The sequence below is a fragment of the Myotis myotis genome, unplaced genomic scaffold (genome assembly GCF_014108235.1).
Source record: "Myotis myotis isolate mMyoMyo1 unplaced genomic scaffold, mMyoMyo1.p scaffold_m19_p_2, whole genome shotgun sequence".
Lineage (NCBI taxonomy): Eukaryota > Metazoa > Chordata > Mammalia > Chiroptera > Vespertilionidae > Myotis > Myotis myotis.
The window spans coordinates 44,255,142-44,279,730 of record NW_023416324.1 but is presented as its reverse complement, the minus strand read 5'-3'; the positions used below and the strand labels follow the sequence as shown (position 1 = coordinate 44,279,730).

Below are 24,589 nucleotides of genomic sequence, written 5' to 3'. Positions count from 1 at the left end.
CCGAGGTAGAGGCGGTTAGAGGCCAAGAGAGGAGGGCAGTTGTAGGTGATCAGGCTGGTGGGGGGCAGGACATTGGGGGTAAGCAGACCAGCAGGGGGGCCAGTTGGGGGCAAGCAGACCATCAGTGGGGGTCAGTTGGAGGTTATCAGGATAGCGGGGGGGGCAGTTTGGAGTGAGCAGGCCAGCAGGGGGGCAGTTGGGGGCAAGCAGGCCAGTGGGGAGGGGAGGTGGGGGCGAGCAGGCCAGCAGGGGGGGAAGTTGGGGGTATCAGGCTGGTGGGGGGGCATTTGGGGGCCAGCAGGCTGGCAGCGGGGGGCAGTTGGGGACGAGCAGGCTGGCAGGCAGAGTGGTTAGGGGCAATCAGGCAGGCAGGCATGCAGGTGAGTGGTTAGGAGCCAGCAGTCCCAGATTGCGAGAGGGATGTCTGACTGCTGGTTTAGGCCCAATCCCTGTAAACCGGCAATAGAACATCCTTTGAGGGGTCCCAGATTGGAGAGGGTGCAGGCCAGGCTGAGGAACACGTCCTCCCCCATGCACGAATTTCATGCACTGGGCCACTAGTTAATAAATAATAATACAAAAAATAAACTGTGTTTTGCATACTCACAACTGTAACCTACCTTCGTCCTACCCCATATAATCTGGATCCATTCTATCAATGTATTTATCTTCCGAATACTCTTCCAAATAAAGTTCTCTGTTTCTGCAAAGCAGATAGTCTCACGCTTTCCGCAACACTTTATATTAACCCTTTCTCACATTTCTCCTTACACTGTTTCCCCTGCGTCTAAAGACTGCCTCTCTGCAAATCTAAATCCTAGTTATCTTTTAAATCCCACACCACCTGCTCAAATCCCACATCACAGTCCCCTTTTCTCCTCATCACAAATCCTTCCCAACTTCTATAGTCCAAACATCAATTATAAGAGATAAAAATACAGTAGACTATTGCACATAGCATTAGTACAGCATTACTTAACACTTAATTATTCTCAGATCTCTTTTAAGAGTATTAATTTTGTCTTTTCAACTAGACCATAAAATCCTTGAAAGCTGAGACCATTTTACACTTTCTAGTGGCCCTTACTTGACTAGGAGAGTTGGTTACATAATGTATACTACTCACATTGACTCAATACTCAGCCAAATCTTAAACCCTTTAAGAAATTTATGGCAGAAATAAAAATAATGAAAATATCACCCAGGAACTAAAAAAAATAAACCAACAGTTCTAAGAAAAGAAAAAAAAAGAAGAAAAGAAAACCCAGCCATATTGAGCAAGGGTTTATGAAAATTTATAATTTCTAGAAAACTGTGTCTTTGACTTTAAGAATGTATGCATATTTTCTCTTGACCTGCAATATCAATATTAGCAGGGAAGATGGCCAAAGCTAGAAATAACTGGTGTGATAAAAATAGGTTATGGACAGTGGAATATTCTTAATTTGGTAAAATGATAGTCTATAGGATTTCTGATATTGCAATGTTTGTGTAAAGAGTTAAGCAAAATTCATTGTCTGTATTGCTTCAAAACACGATATCTATTATTTAAAATAATTGTGTTTGAGTGAAGACTTTTATTAACAAACTAAGTAAATTATTTTGTAGCCAAATAATTCTCTATCTGTATAAATCTCCAAACATTTGCTTTAATAATACTTTAAGAGAAAAACAATTATCTCAAGCCTTTACACTATTTTTCAAGAACCTCCACTCCAATAGAATGTTCTTTTCCACATCCTCAGAAGATGCCAGGATTCTCCTCTCTTTGCATGCTGTTTCCCAGCCCTTTCCTTCCCCCACTCCCCCTCCCTCAATATTTTATAGTTTAACCTGGCCCACACTGTTCACCCAGCCCAGGGAATTCCATGAGACCCAGTCCCACCTAATTTGTGGGCCCATCCAAACTGTTTCCAGTGGCTTTTCCATGCAAACAGCCTGTCTTGACTCATGCTCTAAACTCTCCAAAAACCTCTCAAAGAAGCAGCATCTGGCCTTGGGGTGCCACAAACCTCTTGCTAAGTGGCCCCAGGTCTGGCACTTGCAGCAACCGGCCTTGGTTGGCAGCTTGACCTCTCATGACCACCTCCAAACTCAGCACAAGTAGCAATCATCTTCACACCACTTTGTAGCTCATGCCTGATGGCCCCGGGCAGCACACAGGTGGCGGTAGACCTTGGCCTGCACTTCCCAGGAGGCCCCAGAACCACCTCCACAAGAGGAAATACTCAAGAGGAAAATTCAGTGGGTATCAGAACCCTGCAGAAGTAAGTCCTGCTCTGTGGGTTGGGCCCCTGCAGAGATGATACTTCACTCTGGTTCCAACCAGTCCTTGCAGCCAGTCAAGGGTAAATCCCTCCAATTGATGGACCAACAGCAATCAAAGCTCAACTACAACAGGAGGGTATACCCAGGGGGCACACTTGGAGTGCCCAGCTCTGGTGATCAGGGAGGGAAGCTGTGCCCTAGATACTACTGAATACCTACTACATAAAGTCATTTTACCAAGCCTGAGAGACATACCAGCTCTATCTAATATGTAGAAGCCAACATAGGGAGGCTGCTAAAATGTGGAGACAAAGAAACATGCCCCAAATAAAATAACAGAACAAAACTCTAGAAAAAGAACTAAACAAAACAGACAAGGAATCTACCAGCTGCAGAATGCAAAACACTGGTTATAAGAATTCTCAATGAACTTAGGAGAAGAGTAGATGAACTAGTGAGAACATCAACAAAGAGATAGGAAACATAAAAATGGAACTAGATAACATAAAAAAAGAACCAGTCAGAAATGAATAATACATTAACTGAAATGAAGAATACATTACAGGGGATCAACAGTGGAGTACATAAAGCAGAGGATCAAGTCAGAGATTTGGAAGATAAGAAAGCAGAAAACACCCAATCAGAACAGAAACAAAGAATCCAAAAATAATGAGGATAGTATAAGGAGCCTCTGGGACAACTTCAAGCATACCAACATTCACATCATGAGGTACCAGAAGGAGAACAGAGAGAGCAAGGAATTGAAAACCTATGTGAAAAAATAATGACAAAAAACATCCCTTGCCTGGTGAAGGAAATAGACATATAAGTCCAGGAAACACAGAGTCTCAAAGAAGAAGAACCCAAAGAGGCCCACACCAATACACATAAATCAAAATGCAAAAAGTAAAAGACAAAGAGAGAATCTTAAAAGCAGCAAGAGAAAGGCAGTTAGTTGCCCACAAGGGAGCTCCTATAAGACTGTCAGCTAATTTCTCAACACAAACTTTGCAGGCCCAAAGGGATTGGTAAGAAATATTCAGTGATGAAAAGCAAGGACCTACAACCATAATTACTCTACCCAGCAAAACTATCATTCAGAATGGAAGGACAGGTAAAAAGCTTCCCAGACAAGAAAAAGCTAAAGGAGTTCAGCTTCACTAAACCAGTATCACAAGAAATGTTAAAAGGTCTTCTTTAAGGTTGGAGCAGGGGTTAGGGGAATAGATGAAAAAGGTGAAGGAATTAAGAAATACAAATAGATAGTTACAAACAGTCATGGGGATGTAAAGTATAGCATATGAAATATAGTCAATAATATTGCAATAACTATGTATGGTATCAGATGGGTACCAGATTTATCTGGGTGAAAACTTAATAAGTGATATGGTGACTAGTTATTGGGTTGTACACCTGAAACTAATGTAGTATTGTAGGTCAACTGCAATTGAAAAATTGAAAAATATTTAAAGTAAAAAAATATATATTAATAATAAAATGCTCAAAATTATTTAAAGTTAAAAAATATTAATAACAAAATTTTGAGTACATATGTAAAATGTACATGTATTTTAATTTATATACACATACTATTATTCTAATCTATTATTGATATTGTAAAACATACATAAAAAATACCACATGATCTCACTCATTTATGGATAATAAACACCATTATAAACTGATGAACAGAAATAGATACAGAGGCAGAGCAGCATCGAACAGATTGTCAAACTACAGCAGGAAGGCCGGGGAGGGTTTGGGGGTGGGGGGTGGGGGGGTAAGAGATCAACCAAAGGACTTGTATGCATGCATATAAGCATAACCAATGGACACAAGCCACTGGGGGGTAGGGGAGGCTGAGGGAATGTCAAGGGGGGAGGGGGGAAGGAGACATATGTATTACTCTTTGTAATACTTCAAGCAATAAAAATAAATAAATAAATAAAAAGACAAAAAAAAGAAACAAAACTTTATTCAGAGGCCCTCCCCCGCCCCCCCCCCCCCCCCCCCCCGCAAAAAAAGTCAATTGAAAAGGTTGACATCAAGATGAATTGAAAAGAAAACTGCTTCTGCTTTGTCCTTGCATCCATAATACGGGTAATACTTCCAAACCAAATACACTGTTTATATATAAGATAGATTATCTGGCTTCAAGAAGCTTGCTGAATATATTTTCCAACTTTCTGTAGTTGTTGCTATTAGTGGAGCTGACTCAATGTACAAAGTCATTTACTCTGGGTTTTGCATGGAAACAAGGTCACTGTCTCCATTACTTTGCTAAAATAACATTTTTGCTGTGATAGATGGACAAACCACCATGCTTAATTTTCCTTTTAAAATTCAGACAGATCCTCTGATCTCTGTCAGTCAGTTTTCTCATTTTGTAGTCTGTGTGATGCCTTAATAAAAGAGAGCTTTTATTTAAATACTAGAGGCCTGGTGCACGAAATTCATACATGGGTAGGGTTTCTAGGCCTGGCTGGCAATCAGGGCCAATCGGGGCCTTCTGGCTGCTGGCCAGGGCCTCCCTTCCCCAGCTGCTGGCCACTGGCCAGGGCCTTCCTTCGTCCGGCACCGCCCCCTGGTGGTCAGCACACGTCATAGAGAGCAATTGGTCTCCTAGTCGAACTCCTGTGGGGACAATTTGCATGATAATTTATATATAAACTAGAGGCCCAGGGCAATAAATTGTGTGGTACCCAGACTCGCTCCGGCGCGCCATCGTGGGAGAAACCCCAGACTCCCTCCGGAGCATCCACCGGCGGGACCCTAGACCTGCTGAGCCCGCCAGGGGTACCCCAAACCAGCCGCGCGTGCTGGCGGGACCCCAGACTCCACCGCTGCCGCCGCCATTGTGGGCCTCACGAGTTCATTTGTGCCTGACTGGTCCCCATTCCTCTCTCCCCAGTGTTGAGTGTCTGAGTCGTTGGCTGCTCTGAACTGTTTGGCTCTTTCCCTTAGTAACAGCTTTTACCTTCTGCTTCAATTCATCTCCCAGCTCACACCCTTCCCCCGCATGCCGCCTCCCCCCGCCGCCAGCCGCACGCACCCCCGACCCTCCCCCCGCGGCAGAAGCACCTCTGCTAGTCACCTGGGGACCTGCGCCATGCTCCCTGCCCCTGCCTGCCTGGCACCCATCCCCCATGCCCTCTTTGCCGTGCAGCCCAGCCAACCAACCACCTGCCTTGCTGCGATAGGAGCCTGTAGGCCGCGGGACCAAGAGGTGATCCATGCATCTCCTGGTGACCAGTCTTTGGTCGTTATGGCGTTATGGCCACAGGCTTTTTATAGATATAGAAGCCTAATATGCAAGTTGTCCCTGTAGGAATTCAACCAGGAGACCGGGAGTTTGACCGCTCGCTATGACATGTGCTGACTAGCAGGGGGCGGTGCAGAGTGAAGGAAGGCCCTGGCCAGCAGCTGGAAGGCCCCAATCGGCCCTGATCACTGGCCAGGCCTAGGGACCCTACCCATGCACGAATTTCATACACCAGGCCTCTAGTTATAAATATTATTAATGTAATGGGACATTTAATTACTGTGCAAAAATAAATTAAGAAAGAAGATGGAAAATATTAGTAAACACTGCAGTCATGAGAACCATTTCATAACTGATACCTTGTTTTCAATAACAGAAGTTATCCAGGTGTCACGCTTATGAGTATGTACAATAATATTTTCATAACCATCCATTACTTTGGCATCGCCTTTGTCAAGGACAGATTTGCAAATGGCCTTCTCAAGTTGCCCACTGCATGGCTCCATATGGACAGCTTTAATTCTTGGCTTGCATTTGTCTGCATAGATATCGATGACAAACGGGCATGCCTGATATAAAAGAAAAAGCAAACCTTATTTTAGCCTTCTGACAGAATTTAAATAAATTTATTATTAATATGTTTATCATATGATTTAAGAAGATACACTACACTTCCTAGCTTGTCCTTCTGATACGCTTTTAGAAGAAAAGTTTAGTACTTTAAATTTAGTGATAAAAAAACATAAAATTCTGATTTTGGGTTAGCATATTAATGGATAATATTCACAGAAAAGGAAAGAAAACTATAACCTCTAGCAAATCAGTAACACTTCCTTGAACCATTGTACCATGCTTCCATTTGTTTTAAAGCTAACTCGTGTAATATTACTTATTTAATACCCTTTTCTAACTTTAAGGGCATAGAAATAACTCATCAAAGGGCTCTAAAGGAATTATGTTTACAAATGAAACTTAAGAGGTGGATAAAGAGTACTGAAAAGAACTAAATGTATAAAAACAAACCAACAGTTCAAAGTTAGTGTAAAAGCACCTTTAAAATCCAAGGCCTAAAAATGTTTGGTGCTTTTGGAAATGGATTTTTCTAATGTTTACCTTTCCGTCTTTACCTCAGCCCACAAGTTGCCTTTGCCTCTCCATCCAACCCAATCTTCTGCCTCCCTATATTCCAGCTACTCTGATCTTTCAGGCTCTATAACAGTGATGGCGAACTTATGACACGCGTGTCAGAGGTGACACGTGAACTCATTTTTTTGGTTGATTTTTCTTTGTTAAATGGCATTTAAATATATAAAATAAATATCAAAAATATAAATCTTTGTTTTACTATGGTTGCAAATATCAAAAAATTTCTATATGTGACACAGCACCAGAGTTAAGTTAGGGTTTTTCAAAATGCTGACACGCCGAGCTAAAAAGGTTCGCCATCACTGCTCTATAACAATTGAAGCTCATTCCTAATGTTACAGCCTTAATACAGGGTGGGACAAAGTAGGTTTATAATTGTGAGCACACAAAACAAGAGTGTATCCTTGTATTATTATTTATTAATTACTAGCGGCCAGGTGCATGAAATTTGTGCACGGGGTGGGGGGGGGCGGGGCAGATCCCTCAGTCCGACCTGCACCCTCTCCAATCTGGGAGCCCTCAGGGGAGCCCTCTCCAATCTGGGAGCCCTGATGGCTTAGGCCCACTCCCCATGGTTCTCTGCTCTCTGTTGGGGTTGGCCGCTCCACGCCCACTGCCCAGAGGCTCTCCGTGGCTGGGGCAGAACGCTTGCCTTGTCACCACAGCGGCTACCCCCCCAGGACTGGGGGACTCTGGCGGGGCTGAGGGGATTGGGCATCGCCATCTTTGTGATGGAGTGACAGTCAATTTGCATATTACCCTTTTATTAGATAGGATTGTATTATTTTCCATATGAACAACTGCAAACCTACTTTTGCTCCCCCCCACTTCCCTATATGTAATGTTCTCTCTGCTTGGAAGATCCTTTCACATCTTTTTACATGGGTACCTCCTCTTTCTTCCTCAGGTTAAAGTTTAAGAGTTACCTCTGCAGAGAGAGCTGCTCTTATTTCCCAATCTCCTTCATTTCCCTCCTGTTATTTACTTTGACCTCTAGCTTATTTTTTTCAAACCACTTTTGAAATGATTTTTTTGTATTTAATTAATTATTCTCCTTGAGGAAAGAAATTTTGACTATTTTATTCATCATTGTATTCTCAATGCCTGTTTATTAGAGGTTTATCACATATAGGCATCCAAAAAATAATTATTCAATAAGTAAGTAAATTTATACATACTGATGGTCATCTTTTTATTTGGAGGACAAAAGATAAAAGCCTGAAGTTAGTTGAGCATTGATACACATTTTTACTAAAATTAAAAATATATATCTTAATGATTATGACCTTCACCAATAACAAATTTATCTTTTTTTGTTGTTGTTAATCTTCACCACCCGAGGATATTTTTTCCATTGATTTTTAGACTGAGTGGAAGGAAAACAGGGAGGGCAGGCGGGAGGGAGGGAGAAGGAGAGAGAGAGAGAGAGAGGGAAAGAGAGAGAGAAACATTGATGTGAGAGAGACACACAACTGGTTGCCTCCCACATGTGCCTGGACCAGGGCCAGGAATTGAATCTGCAACCCAAAAGGGTACATGCCCTTGACTGGAATCAAACCTGTGACCCTTTGGTGTGTGTGCCAATGCTCTAACCCCTGGGAAACATTAGCCAGGCAAACTTACCTTTTTTAAATAAAGACAATACAATTTTAAAATCATTGAATTAGAAGGCAGAAGACCTGGTTTGTAATATGCTTTTGCCATTTACTAGCTACATGACCTGGGGAAGTCAATTTCTATAACACTCAGTTTCTTCATTGAAAAAGTGGGATTAAATAGGATATATTCTGCCAAGGGTTGTTGCAACTACCTAATATGTGATTGAGTGGTGAAAATATTTCACAATGTAGAATTCTGAAACAGTATTATTTATAATAATTACAAAAATGATTGTGAAATTTTAAAGCTTTATTTTTTTTATTACTAACCAGATTCTGGTATTATTTTGCCATTTCCAAATCTTGGTTACCTGTTTTATTCCACCAAAAAGTGTCCATATTTAAAGATTCACAGAAAATAAAAATCTTAAAAGGTCTTTGTTGAAGATATGTTCTCTAAGATTTTAAAAATAAAATCATATATGCTTTAAAAAAAAGCTGCCCTATAACTATATTATTTTTTCCTGTTCCTGGGCTTAATCTTTTATTAACCTATTCTCTTTATTCTATTAAGTTAATATAGGAAGCATATAACAAGCCAGAAGACTCAAAGTAAAAGAAGTTCTGTAGCTACTAATATACTATATTACAGATATTATGGAAATACTTTAAAAGTACTATATGAGAAATACTATAAAAGCACTTTAGAAATACTATAAAAATACATTTAATATATTACTATACTATAAACGAAAAAGGGGCTATGAAGTAAACCTGACAAACTCAGGGGCCACATGGTAGGCCTGACAAGCTCAGTGACTAAAAGTAACCAGCCACACAAGATCACAAATTCTTGACTGGGCAGGTCATAGCAGGTAATCATGTTCTAGGCCTATAGCTCCCTTACATTACCTTAAGTGAGCTCTGTCCATTGTTCTTTTTTTTGGAGGGGGCATTTTTAAATTGAGATATTATTAACATATAACATTATATTAATAACATATAATATGTTATATTAAAATATAACATAAGTATATAACATTATGTTAACATGATATTAATTTCAGGTATACAACATACTGATTTTATATATGTGTAAATTGAAAAATGATCACCACAATAAGTCTAATAAACACCCATCATGACACATAGTTCCATTTGCAATAACACTGATGGAACTTGAGGGCATTATATGAGAGAAATAAGTCAGACTGAGAAATACAAATAAAGCATGATCTCATTTATATGTGAAATATTTAAAAAAACAACAACCTCATGGATACACAAAGAACAGATTCGTAGTTGCTGGAGGTGGGGGGGTGAAGGGTGAATGTAAAAATGGGTTGAAGGTGGTCAAAAGGTATAAACCTCCAGTTAAAGAATAAATGTCTTGGGGATGTAATATACAGCATGATTACTATAGTTAACAATACTATTTTGTGTGTTTGAAAGTTGGTAAGAGAGTAGATCTTAGAAGTTTTCATCACAAGAAAAAAACTGTAACAATGTGTTCATTGTTCTTATGCATCTAGGATAGCATACTTTTGAAATGTCAGAGTAATTTTCTTTTCTAGACCCCTCAAAGACAAAAACCACAGGAACCAGAGCATGATCCACAAAACTCTTCCTTGCTATCTTGTTCCCTAAATTCCATCACTATCTACTATAAATGTTAAAGATTAACTATCCTGTTCCCACCAATGTAAAAGATGTATGTGTCTCTCTGTTTTGCTTTTTATCCAATCCTAGAGATTTCCTGGCTTTGTTTTCTTCTGCACCTTTAATCTACCACCAAAGGATTTCATGTAACCCTCCTTATGACTTTTCCTTTTATTCTAATGTATAAAATAAGCTGCAAACTGCCATTCTCCAGAGCATTTTCTTAATCTGTTAAGATTTTGCTCCTGGGAATTTTTTCAAAATTTGGCTCCAATAAACTTTTATATGATTTTTCTATAGACTGGATGTTCTTTTGCTGAAAAAAACTAAACAGATTACTTTGACTAAAGTCCTTATATAAAACAACAACAACAACAATATAAAACAAATCTATGGAGAAGTTCAAGGATTCCAACCATAGATACACAAAATGTGGCCTGTGAAATTCTGAAAAGAACACTGAGTACCATCAGATTTTAATACACATGTGGCCCCAGAATGGCCATCTGGACACTAGATAAAATCCTCTATGAAACGGCTCATTCCAATAAAGATAAATAAGCTAGAATATTAAACACTAAGGAAACTTTCCTAGGATAATGAAGGATGTGGTTAGTCCATGCTTTATCTATCTTATATAATAAAAGGCTAATATGCAAACTGTCCCCTCAGGAGTTCAGCCGACCAGGAGTTCGACCACTTGCTATGACGTGCGCTGCCCATCAGGGGGTGGCGCAGAATGAAGGAAGGCCCTGGCCAGCACCTGGCAGTCGGGGGAAGGAAGGCCCCGATAGGCCCTAAAGGTGGGCCAGGCCTAGGGAACCAATCCGTGCATGAATTTTATGCACTGGGCCTCTAGTATATAAATAACCTGGAAAACTGTGGTACATGAACTGAGCATATATGCTCTAAAAGACTCTAAGCATTTCCAAACTGATTCTATATAGTAGGTTCTCCCTTTATGCTGTATGAATATGTGCTACTACTTAACAGTGTATTTATTTTCAGAATGGGTCAAAATATTTCCCTATTGAAAAGCCACAATCATCATCACTGCCTAGGACATTCCAAATTATTGGTTCTGTGATGAAGAACACATTTAACTGGAATAATAATTCATGAATTTTGATTATGTAAGGGTTTACTCCTTACACAAAAACATTTTTGTCTTTATCATTCCCAAACCTGTAGAAAAATAAAAAAGGCCATAAAATAACTGGAAAGGTACATTCTTTAAATATCCTAAAGGGAGGTTCTCTACAGAGCCTTTAGAAGCAGAGTCCATAGAATTAACCTAGAACTCTTGAACAAGCACATGATCATTAAGTAAGCAGCTTCTGCTCAAGATCATGGGAACATAAGTTGCACCCTTTACAGATTTAATAGTGTGCATGTCTGACTGTGACCTATCATGTTCTCCTTATTGGTAATAATAACCTGCCTAAATCTAGGTTTTAAGGAAAATGTGTTTGAGTTATGAGAAGTACAAACTGTAACACCATGAAACAATACACCTAGAGTTCCATTAAGGATAATTACATCTCTTGTGCAGGTAATGTGGAAATCAGACTATTTAATGCCAACCCTGAACCAAGATTAATTTTTGTGTACACCTATTAGCTAGGCCATCCCAAGAGTATGACTCTCCAACACCCTCAATGAGTTATGTTTCCTAACACGCCCAAAGAATAAAATTTTTCTGGAAAAAGATTCCGGAATATAGTGATCCTATTCATAGTAGTTACACCACTCCAGGTAGTCATAAAAAAAATTTTCCTTCATGTTGGTTGACAAAATAATTAATATAGTCTAAGTCCCATGGGTACAAAAACCAGCTTAAATTAACTCAAGCAGTCACAGATAATAAAAAAGACTTGATTTTCTCTTGATCAAACAGGGAGGGTCTGTACGAATGCTAATAGTACATGTTGTACCTGGATTAACACTACAAGTAAAACCATCTACAATTCACTAGAAGAGCTAACTATACCCTGGTGGATGTGTCTCAGTTGGTTGCCAGTGTGTGATACCATGCACCAGGAAGTCTTCTGTTGGATTCCCCGTCAGGGTACTTGCCCAATAGGGAGTGTGCAGAAGGCAGCTGATAGATATTTCTCTCTAATTGATGTTCCTATCTCTCTCTCCCTCTCCCTTCCTCTCTCTGAAATAAAAAAAAACATATTTTTCTTTTAAAAAAGAGCTAAGTATGAAATGTTATACCAAGAAGACTCCGGAGGTCCTTGGATCTTATCTTGGCCAAACTTGGAAAATCTAGGGTCATGATTCTGGAGTGCCCTCCAGTCCCTTCTTATAATACTCCTAGTTATACATTTTTGTGTCAGAGTTTAAATGTTGTCCAGTGTCTTAAAATGCTTCTGTATAGTATTGTCCCAACAGATGACTTAAAGACAAAAGCAGGATGAAATCATGATAAATGCACAAACTGTAAATCAGATCCCCACAGATGAAACGATTAAAAAAAAAATCAACAACAGTGGTTGGGGGAATCTTTGATAACTTCTTCCACAGCATTAGCTGGATGAAAATCAAAAGGGGAGGCTGGGATAAAAAAAAAAGTTCCTACAAACATATGAAAACAAAACAAAACACAATTATTGTGTTTTCATGGTAATGAATAGTCACCAGAACTGGTTTAAACCTGTTCAACTGATCTGCAACAAGTCATCTCAATGAACACAGTTTTGTAAGCCAACTGGTGTCAGCTCCTCACTTTTGAAAGTCAAGCAGTCAGAGACAGATTCATGTCAATAAATACACTGCCAAGTGCCAAACAATCAACAGTCTCACCTGAGTAACCATGCTTCCCCCAAATCCTATAATAAAATGAGAATTCTGCTCTGTGTGGAGAGAATGCAACTAACCACATAGCTCTCCCTTACAGTAAGCAATCAATTCTGTTTTGCCTTTTTATTTCACTTACTGAGGGGCGTCTCATCATCCTTTGAATTTCCACTGAATATATATTTTTACCTTTTGAATTTCCAATGATGTGAATATATTATCCTATCTAATAATAGAGAAACATGGTAATTAACCGTAACTTCGCTACCCTTCCCATTGGCTAATCAGTGAGATATGCAAATTAATCACCAGCCAAGATGGCGGTTAACCGCCAACAAAGATGGAGGCTAATTTGCATACTGCAGGCAGGGCAGGACAGCGCCATCCTGCCTGCCCCGCTGCCATCTGAGCCTGCTATTTGTGACCCCGGTGGCAGGCGGCCCGTATGGGAACAAACCCAGGGCTGGCGGCGGAACCCCAGCGTTCGGCCACCGGCCATGCCCACAAACGGCCCTCCAGCAGGGATCCCTGGACAGGTGCTAATGCAGCGATCTGTCACTGGCCATGCCCACAAACAGCCCTCTAGCAGGGATGCCCGGCCTACAGGTGCTAATGCACCGATCTGCCACTGGCCACGCCCACAAACGGCCCTCCAGGGGATCCCTGGATGACAGGTGCTAAAGCACTGATCTGCCACTGGCCACGCCCACAAATGGCCCCCAGGGGGGGGATCCCCGGCAGACAGGTGCTAATGCACCAATCTGTCACTGGCCACGCCCACAAATGGCCTTGGGGGGATACCCGGCCGACAGGTGCTAATGCACTGATCTTCCACGCCCAAAAACAGCCCTCCAGGGGGATCCCCGGCTGACTAGTGCTAATGCACCGATCAGTCACTAACCACACCCACAAACAGCCCGCCAGTGGGGATCCCCGGCCTACAGGTGCTAATGCACTTATCTGTCACTGGCTACGCCCACAAACGGCCCTGGGGGGGATCCCCGGCTGACCGGTGCTAATGCACCAATCTGTCACTGGCCACGCCCACAAACAGCCCTCCGCTGGGATCCCAGGCTGGCAGGTGCTAATGCACTGATTTGCCAAAACGCACACCCGGGCAGCCTTTGCCCTGCACGAACTATGCAGCCCGGAGAGGGGAGTGGGGCCACTGGGAGCAGGGCGGGAACTTCCCGGGGTTGGCGTCAGGCAGCTCAGAGCAGAGTGCACACTATCCCCGCTGGTAGCTGCTTGCTCATTCACTTACTCGCTCATTCATTCACTCATTCACTCACTCATTATTCACTCACTCAGCAAACCCTCTCAGGTCCATGGCACCAGGCCAGGCACTGAAGGTGAAGCAGGATAAGACAGAGCTATGTCCTCAAGATGTTAGTAATTCAGTAGGGTGAAGCAGGCACATGAATGAGGCAGTTGTATGCACAGATGCAGTGTACTGGGTTCTGTGAGGGCTGTAACTAACGCCGACTTTGTTCTCTTGATAAATTGGGGCCTCGGGAGCCAGGCTGCCCAAGCCTGTAGGCCTGTGCCTAGGCCAGGAGTGGCCGAGGTCCCGGAACATGACAGAGGGTGCAGGTCGGGCTGAGGGGTCTGGCCCCACTCCTCATCCTCACCCCCAAGTGCACAAATTTTTGTACACCGGGCTACTAGTATAGTAAATAAATGAATAAACTTTAAGTTTAAAAAGTTTTATCTCAAAAATCCTTTTTGCCTATGATTTCAAAGGTCCGTGACATCAGTAAATGCTATAAAATATTTTAAATTACTCAACTAATTTCTCTATTAAGTGAAAACATGTACAACAGATGAAATATTATTCACAGATTAGATTCTGATTTTGTAACATGGTTAAAATGTGGGGTTCAGTGAATGTTAAAGTAGGATATAAAAGTGACTGTAACTATTTACCTCCTAGCTACACTAATAAAAGAGTAACATGCAAATTGGTGTCACTCCACTATGCCCACCAGCCAATCAGAATGACTATGCAAATTAACCCAACAAAGATGGCGGTTAATTTGCATACACAGGCATGGAGCGAAGACTGAAGGCTCCAGCCGGAGTGAAGACTGAAGACTGAAGGCTGAAGAGGCTTGGCTTCTCCGCTGCAGCTGCAGCGAAGAAGCCAAGCCTTGCTGCGGCTGCAGCAGAGAAGCCAAGCCTCGCTGCAGCCAGAGGGGAGAACCCAAGCCTTGCTGTGGCCGGACCAAAGGCCTGGGTCCCGGGTGCTGGAGGAAAACTGGTGCCGGCAGCTAGGGGAAGGAAGGCCCCTTGCACGAATCGTGCAATAGGCCTCTAGTCTATAATAATAAAAACACAATATGCTAATTAGACCAGACATCCTCCCAGACAAAGCTGGAGCTGCAAGGGAAGCCCGGGTCCCAGTTACCTGCTGGCAGCCAGTAGGAAGCCCAGGTCCTAGGTGCCAGAGCTGGCAGCCAGGGGAAGGAAGGCCTACTCTTGCATAAATTTCATGCATCAGACCTCTAGTTATTAATAACAACAAAAAAGTATAGAAAACTTTTCAGAAAACAGGTTTATGAGGGATTTTGAATAATATCAAAACTAAGAATTAAACCAAAGTCTCAACACACTCAAATTCAAAATTTGTTGGTGCTAATGTTGCCCTAAGATGATTTATATATAGAAAGAACATAAACTATTTTTAATTTTAAGAATATAAACAAAACTAGTTATCTAATTTGTGGCCTGAAACTCTTAAATTTTTTATTTTAAACCTAACACAAAAATATAGAACTTAAGAAGTAAGACTTAGCCCTAGCTGGTTTGGCTCAGTGGATAGAGCATCCACCTGCAAACTGAAGGGTCTCAGGTTTGATTCCGGCCAATGGCACATGCCCCGACTGTGGGCTCGATCCCCAATAGGGGGTGTGCAGGAGGCAGTCGATCAGCGATTCTCTCTCATTATTGATGTTTCTATCTTTTTCTCCCTCTCCCCCTCTGAAATCAATAAAAAAAAATATATTAATAAAAAAAAAGAAGTAGGGCCTAATTTTTATTATTCCTTTGGATTATTACAAGTCTTATTCAACTTCTGTACCTATCATGTTAATAAATAATAATGATAGCTAACACATACACAGTGCTTTAAATAAGTGAAGCACTGCCAAAGAAGCAACCTTTGTCAAAAAATCAGAATTCCAGTTTTCATACAGACACATTCTCCTTATTCTGAGCCTTTATTCTGTTGGGACAAAGAGTTTCCCCATGGAAATGAGACTTTAGCAACTCAAATAGCCATTACCAATTAAGAAATATAATTTTTTTATTACAATCATATGTTCAAACTCCTTTGTTCCTGAATGTTTGTAGTAACTAAATTTCAGCTCAAAATAGGAATTTTCATAAACTAGCAAAATGGGCTGTTGCACCCAGGATTCATTCATATGCTAAAGTTCAAGAATTTCAGTGCCCAATTTAGAAGTCATGTATCGGGAAAATGTTCATGGGGCAAAATATTATGTACATTAAAACCACAATAAAATTTTCAGATTGCTTTACCTCTGTTAATTCCAGAGCTTTATTGTAGCCCATTGAGAGCAGAGTTACCCAAAGGTCACGAGGATCTCCTTCACGATCATTAGCTTCCATTAGATTCAGATCCATAAAGCCCTGTCTTGTTAGTTCATTCTTCTTTGTATCAAAATTCTCTGTCAAAACAACCAAAAGTTCTTCCTTATATGATATAAATTTCATACTTTTAATAAAAAGTCTATCTTTTGGTATTCATAAATGTTTATTTTAAAGGAGACCTTATGAATCCGTGAGCCATGTTTGAAAGTGGAATGACCCAAAACATGCTTGAGCCCTGGCGGGTAACTCAGTTGGTGAGCATTGTCCCACTATGCCAAGGTTGTGGGTTCGATCTCTGATCAGGACACATACAAGAATCAACCAGTGAATGCATAAATAAGTAGGACAACAGACTGATGTTTCTCTTTCTCTCCCGTCCTCTCGAAAGAAAAGAAGGAAGGAAGGAAGGAAGGGAGGGAGGGAGGGAGGGAGGAGACAACTGTTTAAAAAAAAAATGATTGAGTCTAATTTCCCATAATTCAGCATAACCATCACAATGCATGCTTTAGTTTTTAAACAAACTCTGAAGTTATAAATAATGCAAATATATTCCAAAATTAAAGGAAAGTGTAATATTGGGTAAATTCTAACCTGCCTGCTTATGTAGAGCAGATACTATTATATATTTCAAAAAAAATTAAAATGTTTCATATATATTTGCTACTTAAAATCAGCAGAACTTGAATGGATTTGATATAATAACTCCCAAACTACTGGTGTTTCAAAAAGGGAGGTGAGGATATGCCAGATTTAAGGAGACTGCTATATGCCTAATTACTCTAATTTTAAACGAATTGTCCCCTTAAAAAACTATTAGATAATAGGAAACACTTTGGAGTTCATGAATGTCCCAGACAAATATAAGTATGTCCATTTAAATACTATTTGCAAGCAAAACTAAATCCACCTAGAAGTACCTAAATATGTGTAATTCCTGAATTTATCTATAATATAGATAACAAACAGCTACTCATTATGGATTATATTCTGTTAACTGCCCTAGCAACAAGAAAGATTCCATTTTCCAACTCTTATCTGTAATATATCCAAGGCAAATGGGTACTCCTATTTGAGATATCCCTTTTGTATGCATTATAGTAAGAAAAGCATCAGAGACATGACTGTTTAAAAGTGGATGACTGAATAATAGTTTAAAATATTTAGAGTTTGGAAAATGACTCATACCTTTTACAAGAAAAAAAATAAATGAAGATCAAATTTGATCATAGAAATGGTAGCCACTAAAATGGAGGTTGGAGCTACTTATGCAGTAAAGCAAAATGAAAAATATTAATATTTGATTATAATCCAAAGAAATTATTGCTTTCAAAAATGTATCCAGATACTGTACTATAAAGACTATTAATAACTAATCTACTTTTAAAACTTAAAATTATCAATCCTCCATTAAATTTTAAAAAATGTATTAACATCCCCAACTTTAAGACTTACTTTAAAGCTACAATAATCAAGATAGTGTGATAATGGCAAAAAATTAAACACAATAATCAGTGGACTTCAGATCTCAGAAACAGAACCATACAAATATATGCAATGTTTGACAAAGGAGCAAAGTCAGTTCAATGGAGAAAGGATAGTCTTCTCAAAAAGTGGTGCTGAACCAACTGGACATCACCATGGAAAAATATATAATTCTAGACAAGGATCTTACATCTTTCACAAAAATGAATTAAAATGGACCATAGACCCAAAAGGGTCATAGTCTCAAAACACAAGTCTATAAAACTTCAAGATAACAGGAGAAAATCTGAGTGAACTTGTGTATATCTATGAGTTTTTAGCTACCAAAATGTATGATCCAAATGTATGATCCATGAAAAAAAATGGATAAGTGGAACTTCACTAAAATTAAAATCTTCTGCCCTGTGAAGGACACTATTAAGAGAATGAAAATACAAGCCACAGATTGGGAGAAATATACTTGTAAAACATATATCTGATAAAGACTTGTATCCAGCATATACTAAGAACTCAACAATAAGGAAACAAATATCTTAATTAAAAAATGGACAAAAAATCTGAACAGACACCTCACCAAAGAAAATATGCAGATGGCAAAGAAGCATATGAAAAGATACTCGATGTTATATTTCATTAAGGAACTGCAAAATAAAACAACAATGAAATACCGCTACACACATATTAGAATAGCTAAACACAAAAAGCTGACAATACCAAATGTTGTATGGTGCAACAGGATTCATTGCTGGCGGGAATGCAAATGGTAGTCACTTTGGAAGACAATTTGACAGTTCTTTCAAAGTTAAACCAGGTTTCCTATGCCATACAGCAATACCATTTCATTGCTATACCATTCGTTAACTGAAACGATTGAAATGAGTTGAAAATTATGTACATACAAAAATCTGCGCATTGATTATTTATAACAGCTATATTCATTATTGCCAAAAACTGGAAGAAATCACGATGTCCTTTACTAGGTGAATAAGCAAACTGTGGTACTTTCAAACAACAAAATATAATTCAGCAGTAAAAAGAAATGAACTATCAAGCCTTGATAAAGGAAACTAAATGTTTATTGCGAAGTGAAAGAGGACAGTCTGAAAAGGTTATGTATTGTATGATATTCTAACAAGACAATACTCTGGAAGAGGCAAAACTATAGAGACAGTAAAAATATCAGTGGTTGCCAAAAGTTTGGAGGGAGGAATAGGTAGATAAATAGGTACAGCATAGAGGATTTTTAGGGCAATGAAATGATTTTGTATGATTCTGTAATGCCAGATACATGAAATTATATATTTGTCACAATCCAAAGAATTGTACAATATAATCCTAATATAAACTATGGATTTTAGTTAATAATGATGTATCAGTATCAATTTTAACAAATGTACCATACTAATTAATACAACATGTTTATAATAGGGAGAACTGGTTGGGGGCGGGGGTGGGGGGGGAGGGAGAGAAAGGATACATGGGATTATCTATTTAATCTTTACTATAAACCTAAAACTTCTCTAAAAATAAAATCAAGGTACATTTAAGTCTAACAAGATTTTATTAAGATGACCTTACAGATAAATAATGTTTTCTTATTATCAAAGAAAATGATAAAATTAATATTATGTGTGATTAAAAATATAAACATTTCAGAACTTAAAAAGCCTTTTTTTTTTGTAGTATTATTAATGTTAGTAAAAGAGTCATTCCCTCCAAATCACTTTTTCAGTCAACCATTCTTGGGTATTTTTTATAGCATGGTGCTTAAGGTTCTGGAGTCTGACTGCCTAGGTTTGAAATTCAGCTGTGAAATTTTTTGCTGTCTAACCATGCTCAAGTGGCTTATCCTCTTTTATTCTGATTTCTTATTTGTAAAATGAGAATAATAGCACATATCTCAGAGAGTTGATATGTAGAAGTGCTTCTACCTAGTACATGATAAGTTCTCAAAAAATGTTAACTGTCAACTCTACCAATTTAATTAAATTATTAAACAAATTATATTTATCAACAACTTTATAGTAAGAAAATCCTATTTATGAATCACTCTTATGGACTATGCTCTAGTACAGGGTGGGCAACTCCTGGCATGCATGCCAAAAATGGCATGCCAGTAACTTTTGCTGGCACGCAAAACCCTCTCTTATCTTCCATTTACAATTTTTTTCTTAATATCGACTTTTTTATTTTTCAGATAAATTCAGTGTAGGTGCATCTTAGATAAATAAATAATTTTACATAACAAGTTATCTTAAAGACCATAGACATGGATTGACGAGAGAGGGGAAGAGCAATTTCAATGCCTCTGCCTTAACTCTCCCTGCCTTCCTAGATCCGACCAGTGTTTTGGTTTCATCCACATATGCTTGTGAATCTTTGTTCTCAGTGATGAATTTTGTTAAGTCTCGTAATAGGAGTAGCCTGATGGATGAAAGTAATAGCTCGTGCATATCTCTGAAGGTTACGAAATATAAACCTGAGGTAGGAGAGAAACTAAGATGGCGGCATAGATAAACACCGGGAAATTGCTGCCTCCCACAACAACTTCAAAAAAACAACATAAAGACAAAACGGACATCATCCAGAACTACAGGAAAGCTGGCTGAGTGGAAATTCGACAACTAGAAGGAAAGAAAAGCACACTGAGAGCCAGAGGAGGTGCGGAAGTAAAGTGCAGAGGTACGGAGGCTCAAGCGCTTGTGGAAAGGGGCTGGCACCTGAGGACGCGGCTGTCTTTTTGAATCGGGAGGGAGTCACAAGCTCCCGACTGCTCTGAACTCCAGTTCCGGGAAGTCTCTGGGGACCCAGGACTCATATGGGGAGAAACTGGACTGTCTGGCAGTGGGCAGAACTCGGAACTTGAGGTCGGCTTTCCCTCAGAGGTGCTTGCAGCAATTACCGGGACACTGAGACACGCGGCCCCTTAGGGCAGGGCTGAGGACCAGCCATAGCTGCTTGCTCCGCCCTTTGATTCCCTGAGACCTCACCCCACCCAGGCTGCAGCAGAGGCTTTTGCATATGAATTCCCCAGCCCTTTGCAACCTGAAAATTACCTAGCTGCAGCTGGGCCAGACAGACCCAGAACTTCCAAGAGAAGGCCCAAGGCCCCACAGCAGCTTGCATTGCTTTACAGCTGGGCCTCATTAGGGTACCTCCAAACTCCAAAAAAGGAAGGGGAATCTGCAGTTCTCTTCGTAGCTCCTCCTGTGTAACCTCAGGCAGAGGCTAAATTAGCACCTCCTTAGATCCAAGAGCCACTGTACCCAGTGGTCAGAGGGGGACCATCCAGATTACAACTCCTCAGATCCATAAGGGACACACTCAGGGTGCAGACTCAGTGAGCACCAAAACCCCACTGAAGCAAGTCTTGCCCCAGAAGGGTGTCTTCAGCACAGAAGTTCTCCCACTGCAGACACAGCTGATTCTCACTGCCAATTGGCCTGGAGGTCAATTCCTCCCAGTGATCCTACAACAATCAAGGCATAACTACAATAAGACTGTGCATAAAGCCCACAAGGGGGTACACCAAGAGTGTCCACCTCAGGTAACTGGGGAGGCTGAGCCACTGGGCCCTACAGGACACCTAGCACACAAAACCACTCTACCAACACAGGGAAGCATAAAAAATGCAGAGACAAAGAAACAGGTCACAAATGACAGAAATGGAGGAAAGCAAACGACTGGATATAGAGTTCAAGGCCACATTTATAAGGTTTTTCAAGAATTTTATGGAAACCGCCGATAAATTTATTGAGACCCTCGATAAATCTAGTGAGACTCTCGAGGATATGAAAAAGGACCAACTAGAAATTAAGCATACACTGACTGAAATAAAGAATAATATACAGAGATCCAACAGCAGACAAGAGGATCCCAAGAATCAAGTCAAAGATTTGAAATACGAAGAAACAAAAAAGACCCAACCGAAAAAGAAAAAAGATTCCAAAAATATGAAGATAGTGTAAGGAGTCTCTGGGACAACTTCAAGCGTACCAACATCAGAATTATAGGGGTACCAGAAGAAGAGAGAGGGCAAGATATTGAAAACCTATTTGAAGAAATAATTACAGAAAACTTCCCCTACCTGGTCAAAGAAATAGACTTACAAGTCCAGGAAGCGCAGAGAACCCCAAACAAAAGGAACCCAAAGAGGACCACACCAAGACACATCATAATTAAAATGCCAAGAGCAAAAGATAAAGAGAGAATCTTAAAAGCAGCAAGAGAAAGACAGTCAGTTACCTACAAGGGAGTACCCATACGACTGTCAGCTGATTTCTCAACAGAAACCATGCAAGCCAGAAGAGAGTGGCAAGAAATATTCAAAGTGATGAATGCCAAGAACCTACAACCAAGATTACTTTATCCAGCAAAGCTATCATTCAGAAGTGAAGGTCAGATAAAGAGCTTCACAGATAAGAAAACGCTAAAGGAGTTCATCACCACCAAACCAGCATTATATGAAATGCTAAACAGTATTAAGAAGAGGAAGAAGAAAAAGGAACTCTTACCATTTGTCACAGCATGGATGGAACTGGAAAGCGGATAAATACCACATGATCTCACTCATTTGTGGAATATAATGAACAACATAAACTGATGAACAAGGACTGATCCAGAGACGGAGAGGCATTGATTGGACTGTTAGGCCTTGGAGGGAAGGTAGGGGAGGGTGGGGGTAAGGGGGAAAGATCACCCAAAGGACTTATATGCAAGCATATAGGCCTAACCAATGGACACGGACAACGGGGGGGGGGGGGGCATGAGCGGGGGGGGGCGTAGAGGGTAACGTGGGGATAAGGACACATATGTAATATCTTAATCAATAAAAAATATATTAAAATATAAAAAAAAAAACCTGAGGTAAAATCTCTGTCATCAGTGATGCAGCAGCAAAAGTCCCACTGATAATATCAAACGGAGTCATAAAGTTTTCTGTTGGACTATCAGTGTACATGTATACATTAAAACATAAATGTATTTTTCATCATCACATACTGTGTTTTTGTCGCTCGAAAGAATTTTATTATTTCTTCAAGGTTCTTCACATATGTACACCTTAAGAGATATCAAGTAGGCGTAACATGTTCTCAAAAAATTAGGGTTGGCACGCAGAAGAATTTTGAGTCAGAGATTTTGCTGGTTTTGGCACACACTCACAAAAAGGTTGCCCACCCCTGCTCTAGTATAAACAATAAAAAATTAAAAGATTATATTATTAAAGTTACAAGATAATAGCATCATTCTAAAAATAATACACAAGTATATTATCAATCTTGTTAATCAAAATTTAATATTATAAATCAATATACATTTCTTATTATTGATTATACTATATAAACTCAGTTAAAGAGATATTTCTACCTTACTTGCTGTTTAGATAAATATTTTTCAGACTTCCATCTGGCTCACTGACTTTCAAGCTTAGATCATTTTAAGAACCAGAAGAGTAGGACATAGTACTGCCCCAATGATAGATATATGTCAATTAATCTGGTATTTGTTCCTCCTCAAACTTCTTGTTCTGACTATAGCTTTTTGCTTTCCCCCCTTGACCTTTCAGTCCTTGTCTTAAATATAAAGCCCCAACCAAATCCCACACTCCTCCTAAGTGACAATTGCTTTTACCTCATTCTCAATATATTTCTTTGGTATTTTTGGTTTCCATACTTCCATGGATACAATTTTATAATTTAACTCGAATATAAAAAACCCAAAGAATTCTTAATAGGTATAAACAACTTCCTGGAAACTTAATTTTTAGTAAAACTCTAGTTTACTAGATCTTTGCTGCCCTCTCCTGGGCACAGTTTGGGGCTCTTGACCACTGCAGTCCCATTGATATCAAGAGCTAGGGCAAAGTGTTTTTGTTTGTTTGTTTAAAATTTTTTAATGTATTTTTATTGATTTCAGAGATAAAGGGAGAAGGAGAGAGAGATAGAAACATCAATGATGAGAGGATAATTGATTGGCTGCCTCCTGTACACCCCCTACTAGGGATGGAGCCGGCAACCAGGCATGTGCCGTTGACTGGACTCGAACCGAGGACCCTTCAGTCCGCAGGCCGACACTCCACCCACTGAGCCAAACTGGCTAGGGCTAGGGCAAAGTTTTTTACACTCTAAGCACCAAAGAGCACAGGTTGAAAACAAAATTACAATTAAGTGTTATAATTCATATTTTCTTTGAGTACTATACCAACTATCAGTTTAAGTAAAATAAATGTTTACATTTTTATGATCTACAAACAATTGCTATAATAATATTCCATAGAGAAGTCTGACATTTTACTTCGTAAGAATGAGAGGGGACCTATATATTTCTTTACATAATCCATTAAGAAAAAGAAAAGTGCTGCTCAGCCGGTGTGGCTCAGTGGTTGAACATCAACCCATGAACTAACAGGTCACCAATTCGATTCCGGTCAGGGCACATGCCCGGGTTGCAGTTGATTGATGTCTTTGTCTCATCGATGTTTCTATCTGTCCCTCTCCCTTCTTCTCTCTCTAAAAAATCAATAAAAACATATTGTTTAAAAAAAAAAAGAAAAGTGCTTACCTCTGCAGACAGCCCAAGCATCTTCATCACATTTCTCACCACTTGTTCTCAATTCAAAAAAATTATATTCTTCAAGACTAAGAAGACCATTTCCATCTAAGTCAATTATTTCAAATATATCTGATAAAGTTGACCTAAAATTATAAAAATAGCCAATTATTTCTTGTCTCCAAGGCAACTTGACTGAAGCTCTATAAAA

The 24,589-nt window shown here is 39.7% G+C and overlaps 1 protein-coding gene across 6 annotated transcripts in view; it reads right to left on the bottom strand.

The window, feature by feature from the left end:
* The window catches only part of EFCAB7 (EF-hand calcium binding domain 7), a 60,868-nt gene that overhangs the window by 2,974 nt on the left and 33,305 nt on the right, over positions 1–24,589 (bottom strand). For 5 of the 6 annotated variants that reach the window (XR_004974019.1, XR_004974020.1, XM_036349288.1 and 2 more), the window contains 3 exons: positions 24,391–24,524; positions 16,276–16,424; positions 5,890–6,099 (listed from right to left, as the gene is read on the bottom strand). Coding sequence is in view for 4 of the 6 variants with exons in the window: in XM_036349288.1 (XP_036205181.1) it covers positions 5,890–6,099; positions 16,276–16,424; positions 24,391–24,524 (493 nt within the window). In the remaining 2 variants the exon portion in view is untranslated. The remainder of the gene's footprint in view (positions 1–5,889; positions 6,100–16,275; positions 16,425–24,390; positions 24,525–24,589) is intronic. The other variant, XM_036349289.1, reaches the window with a different exon arrangement.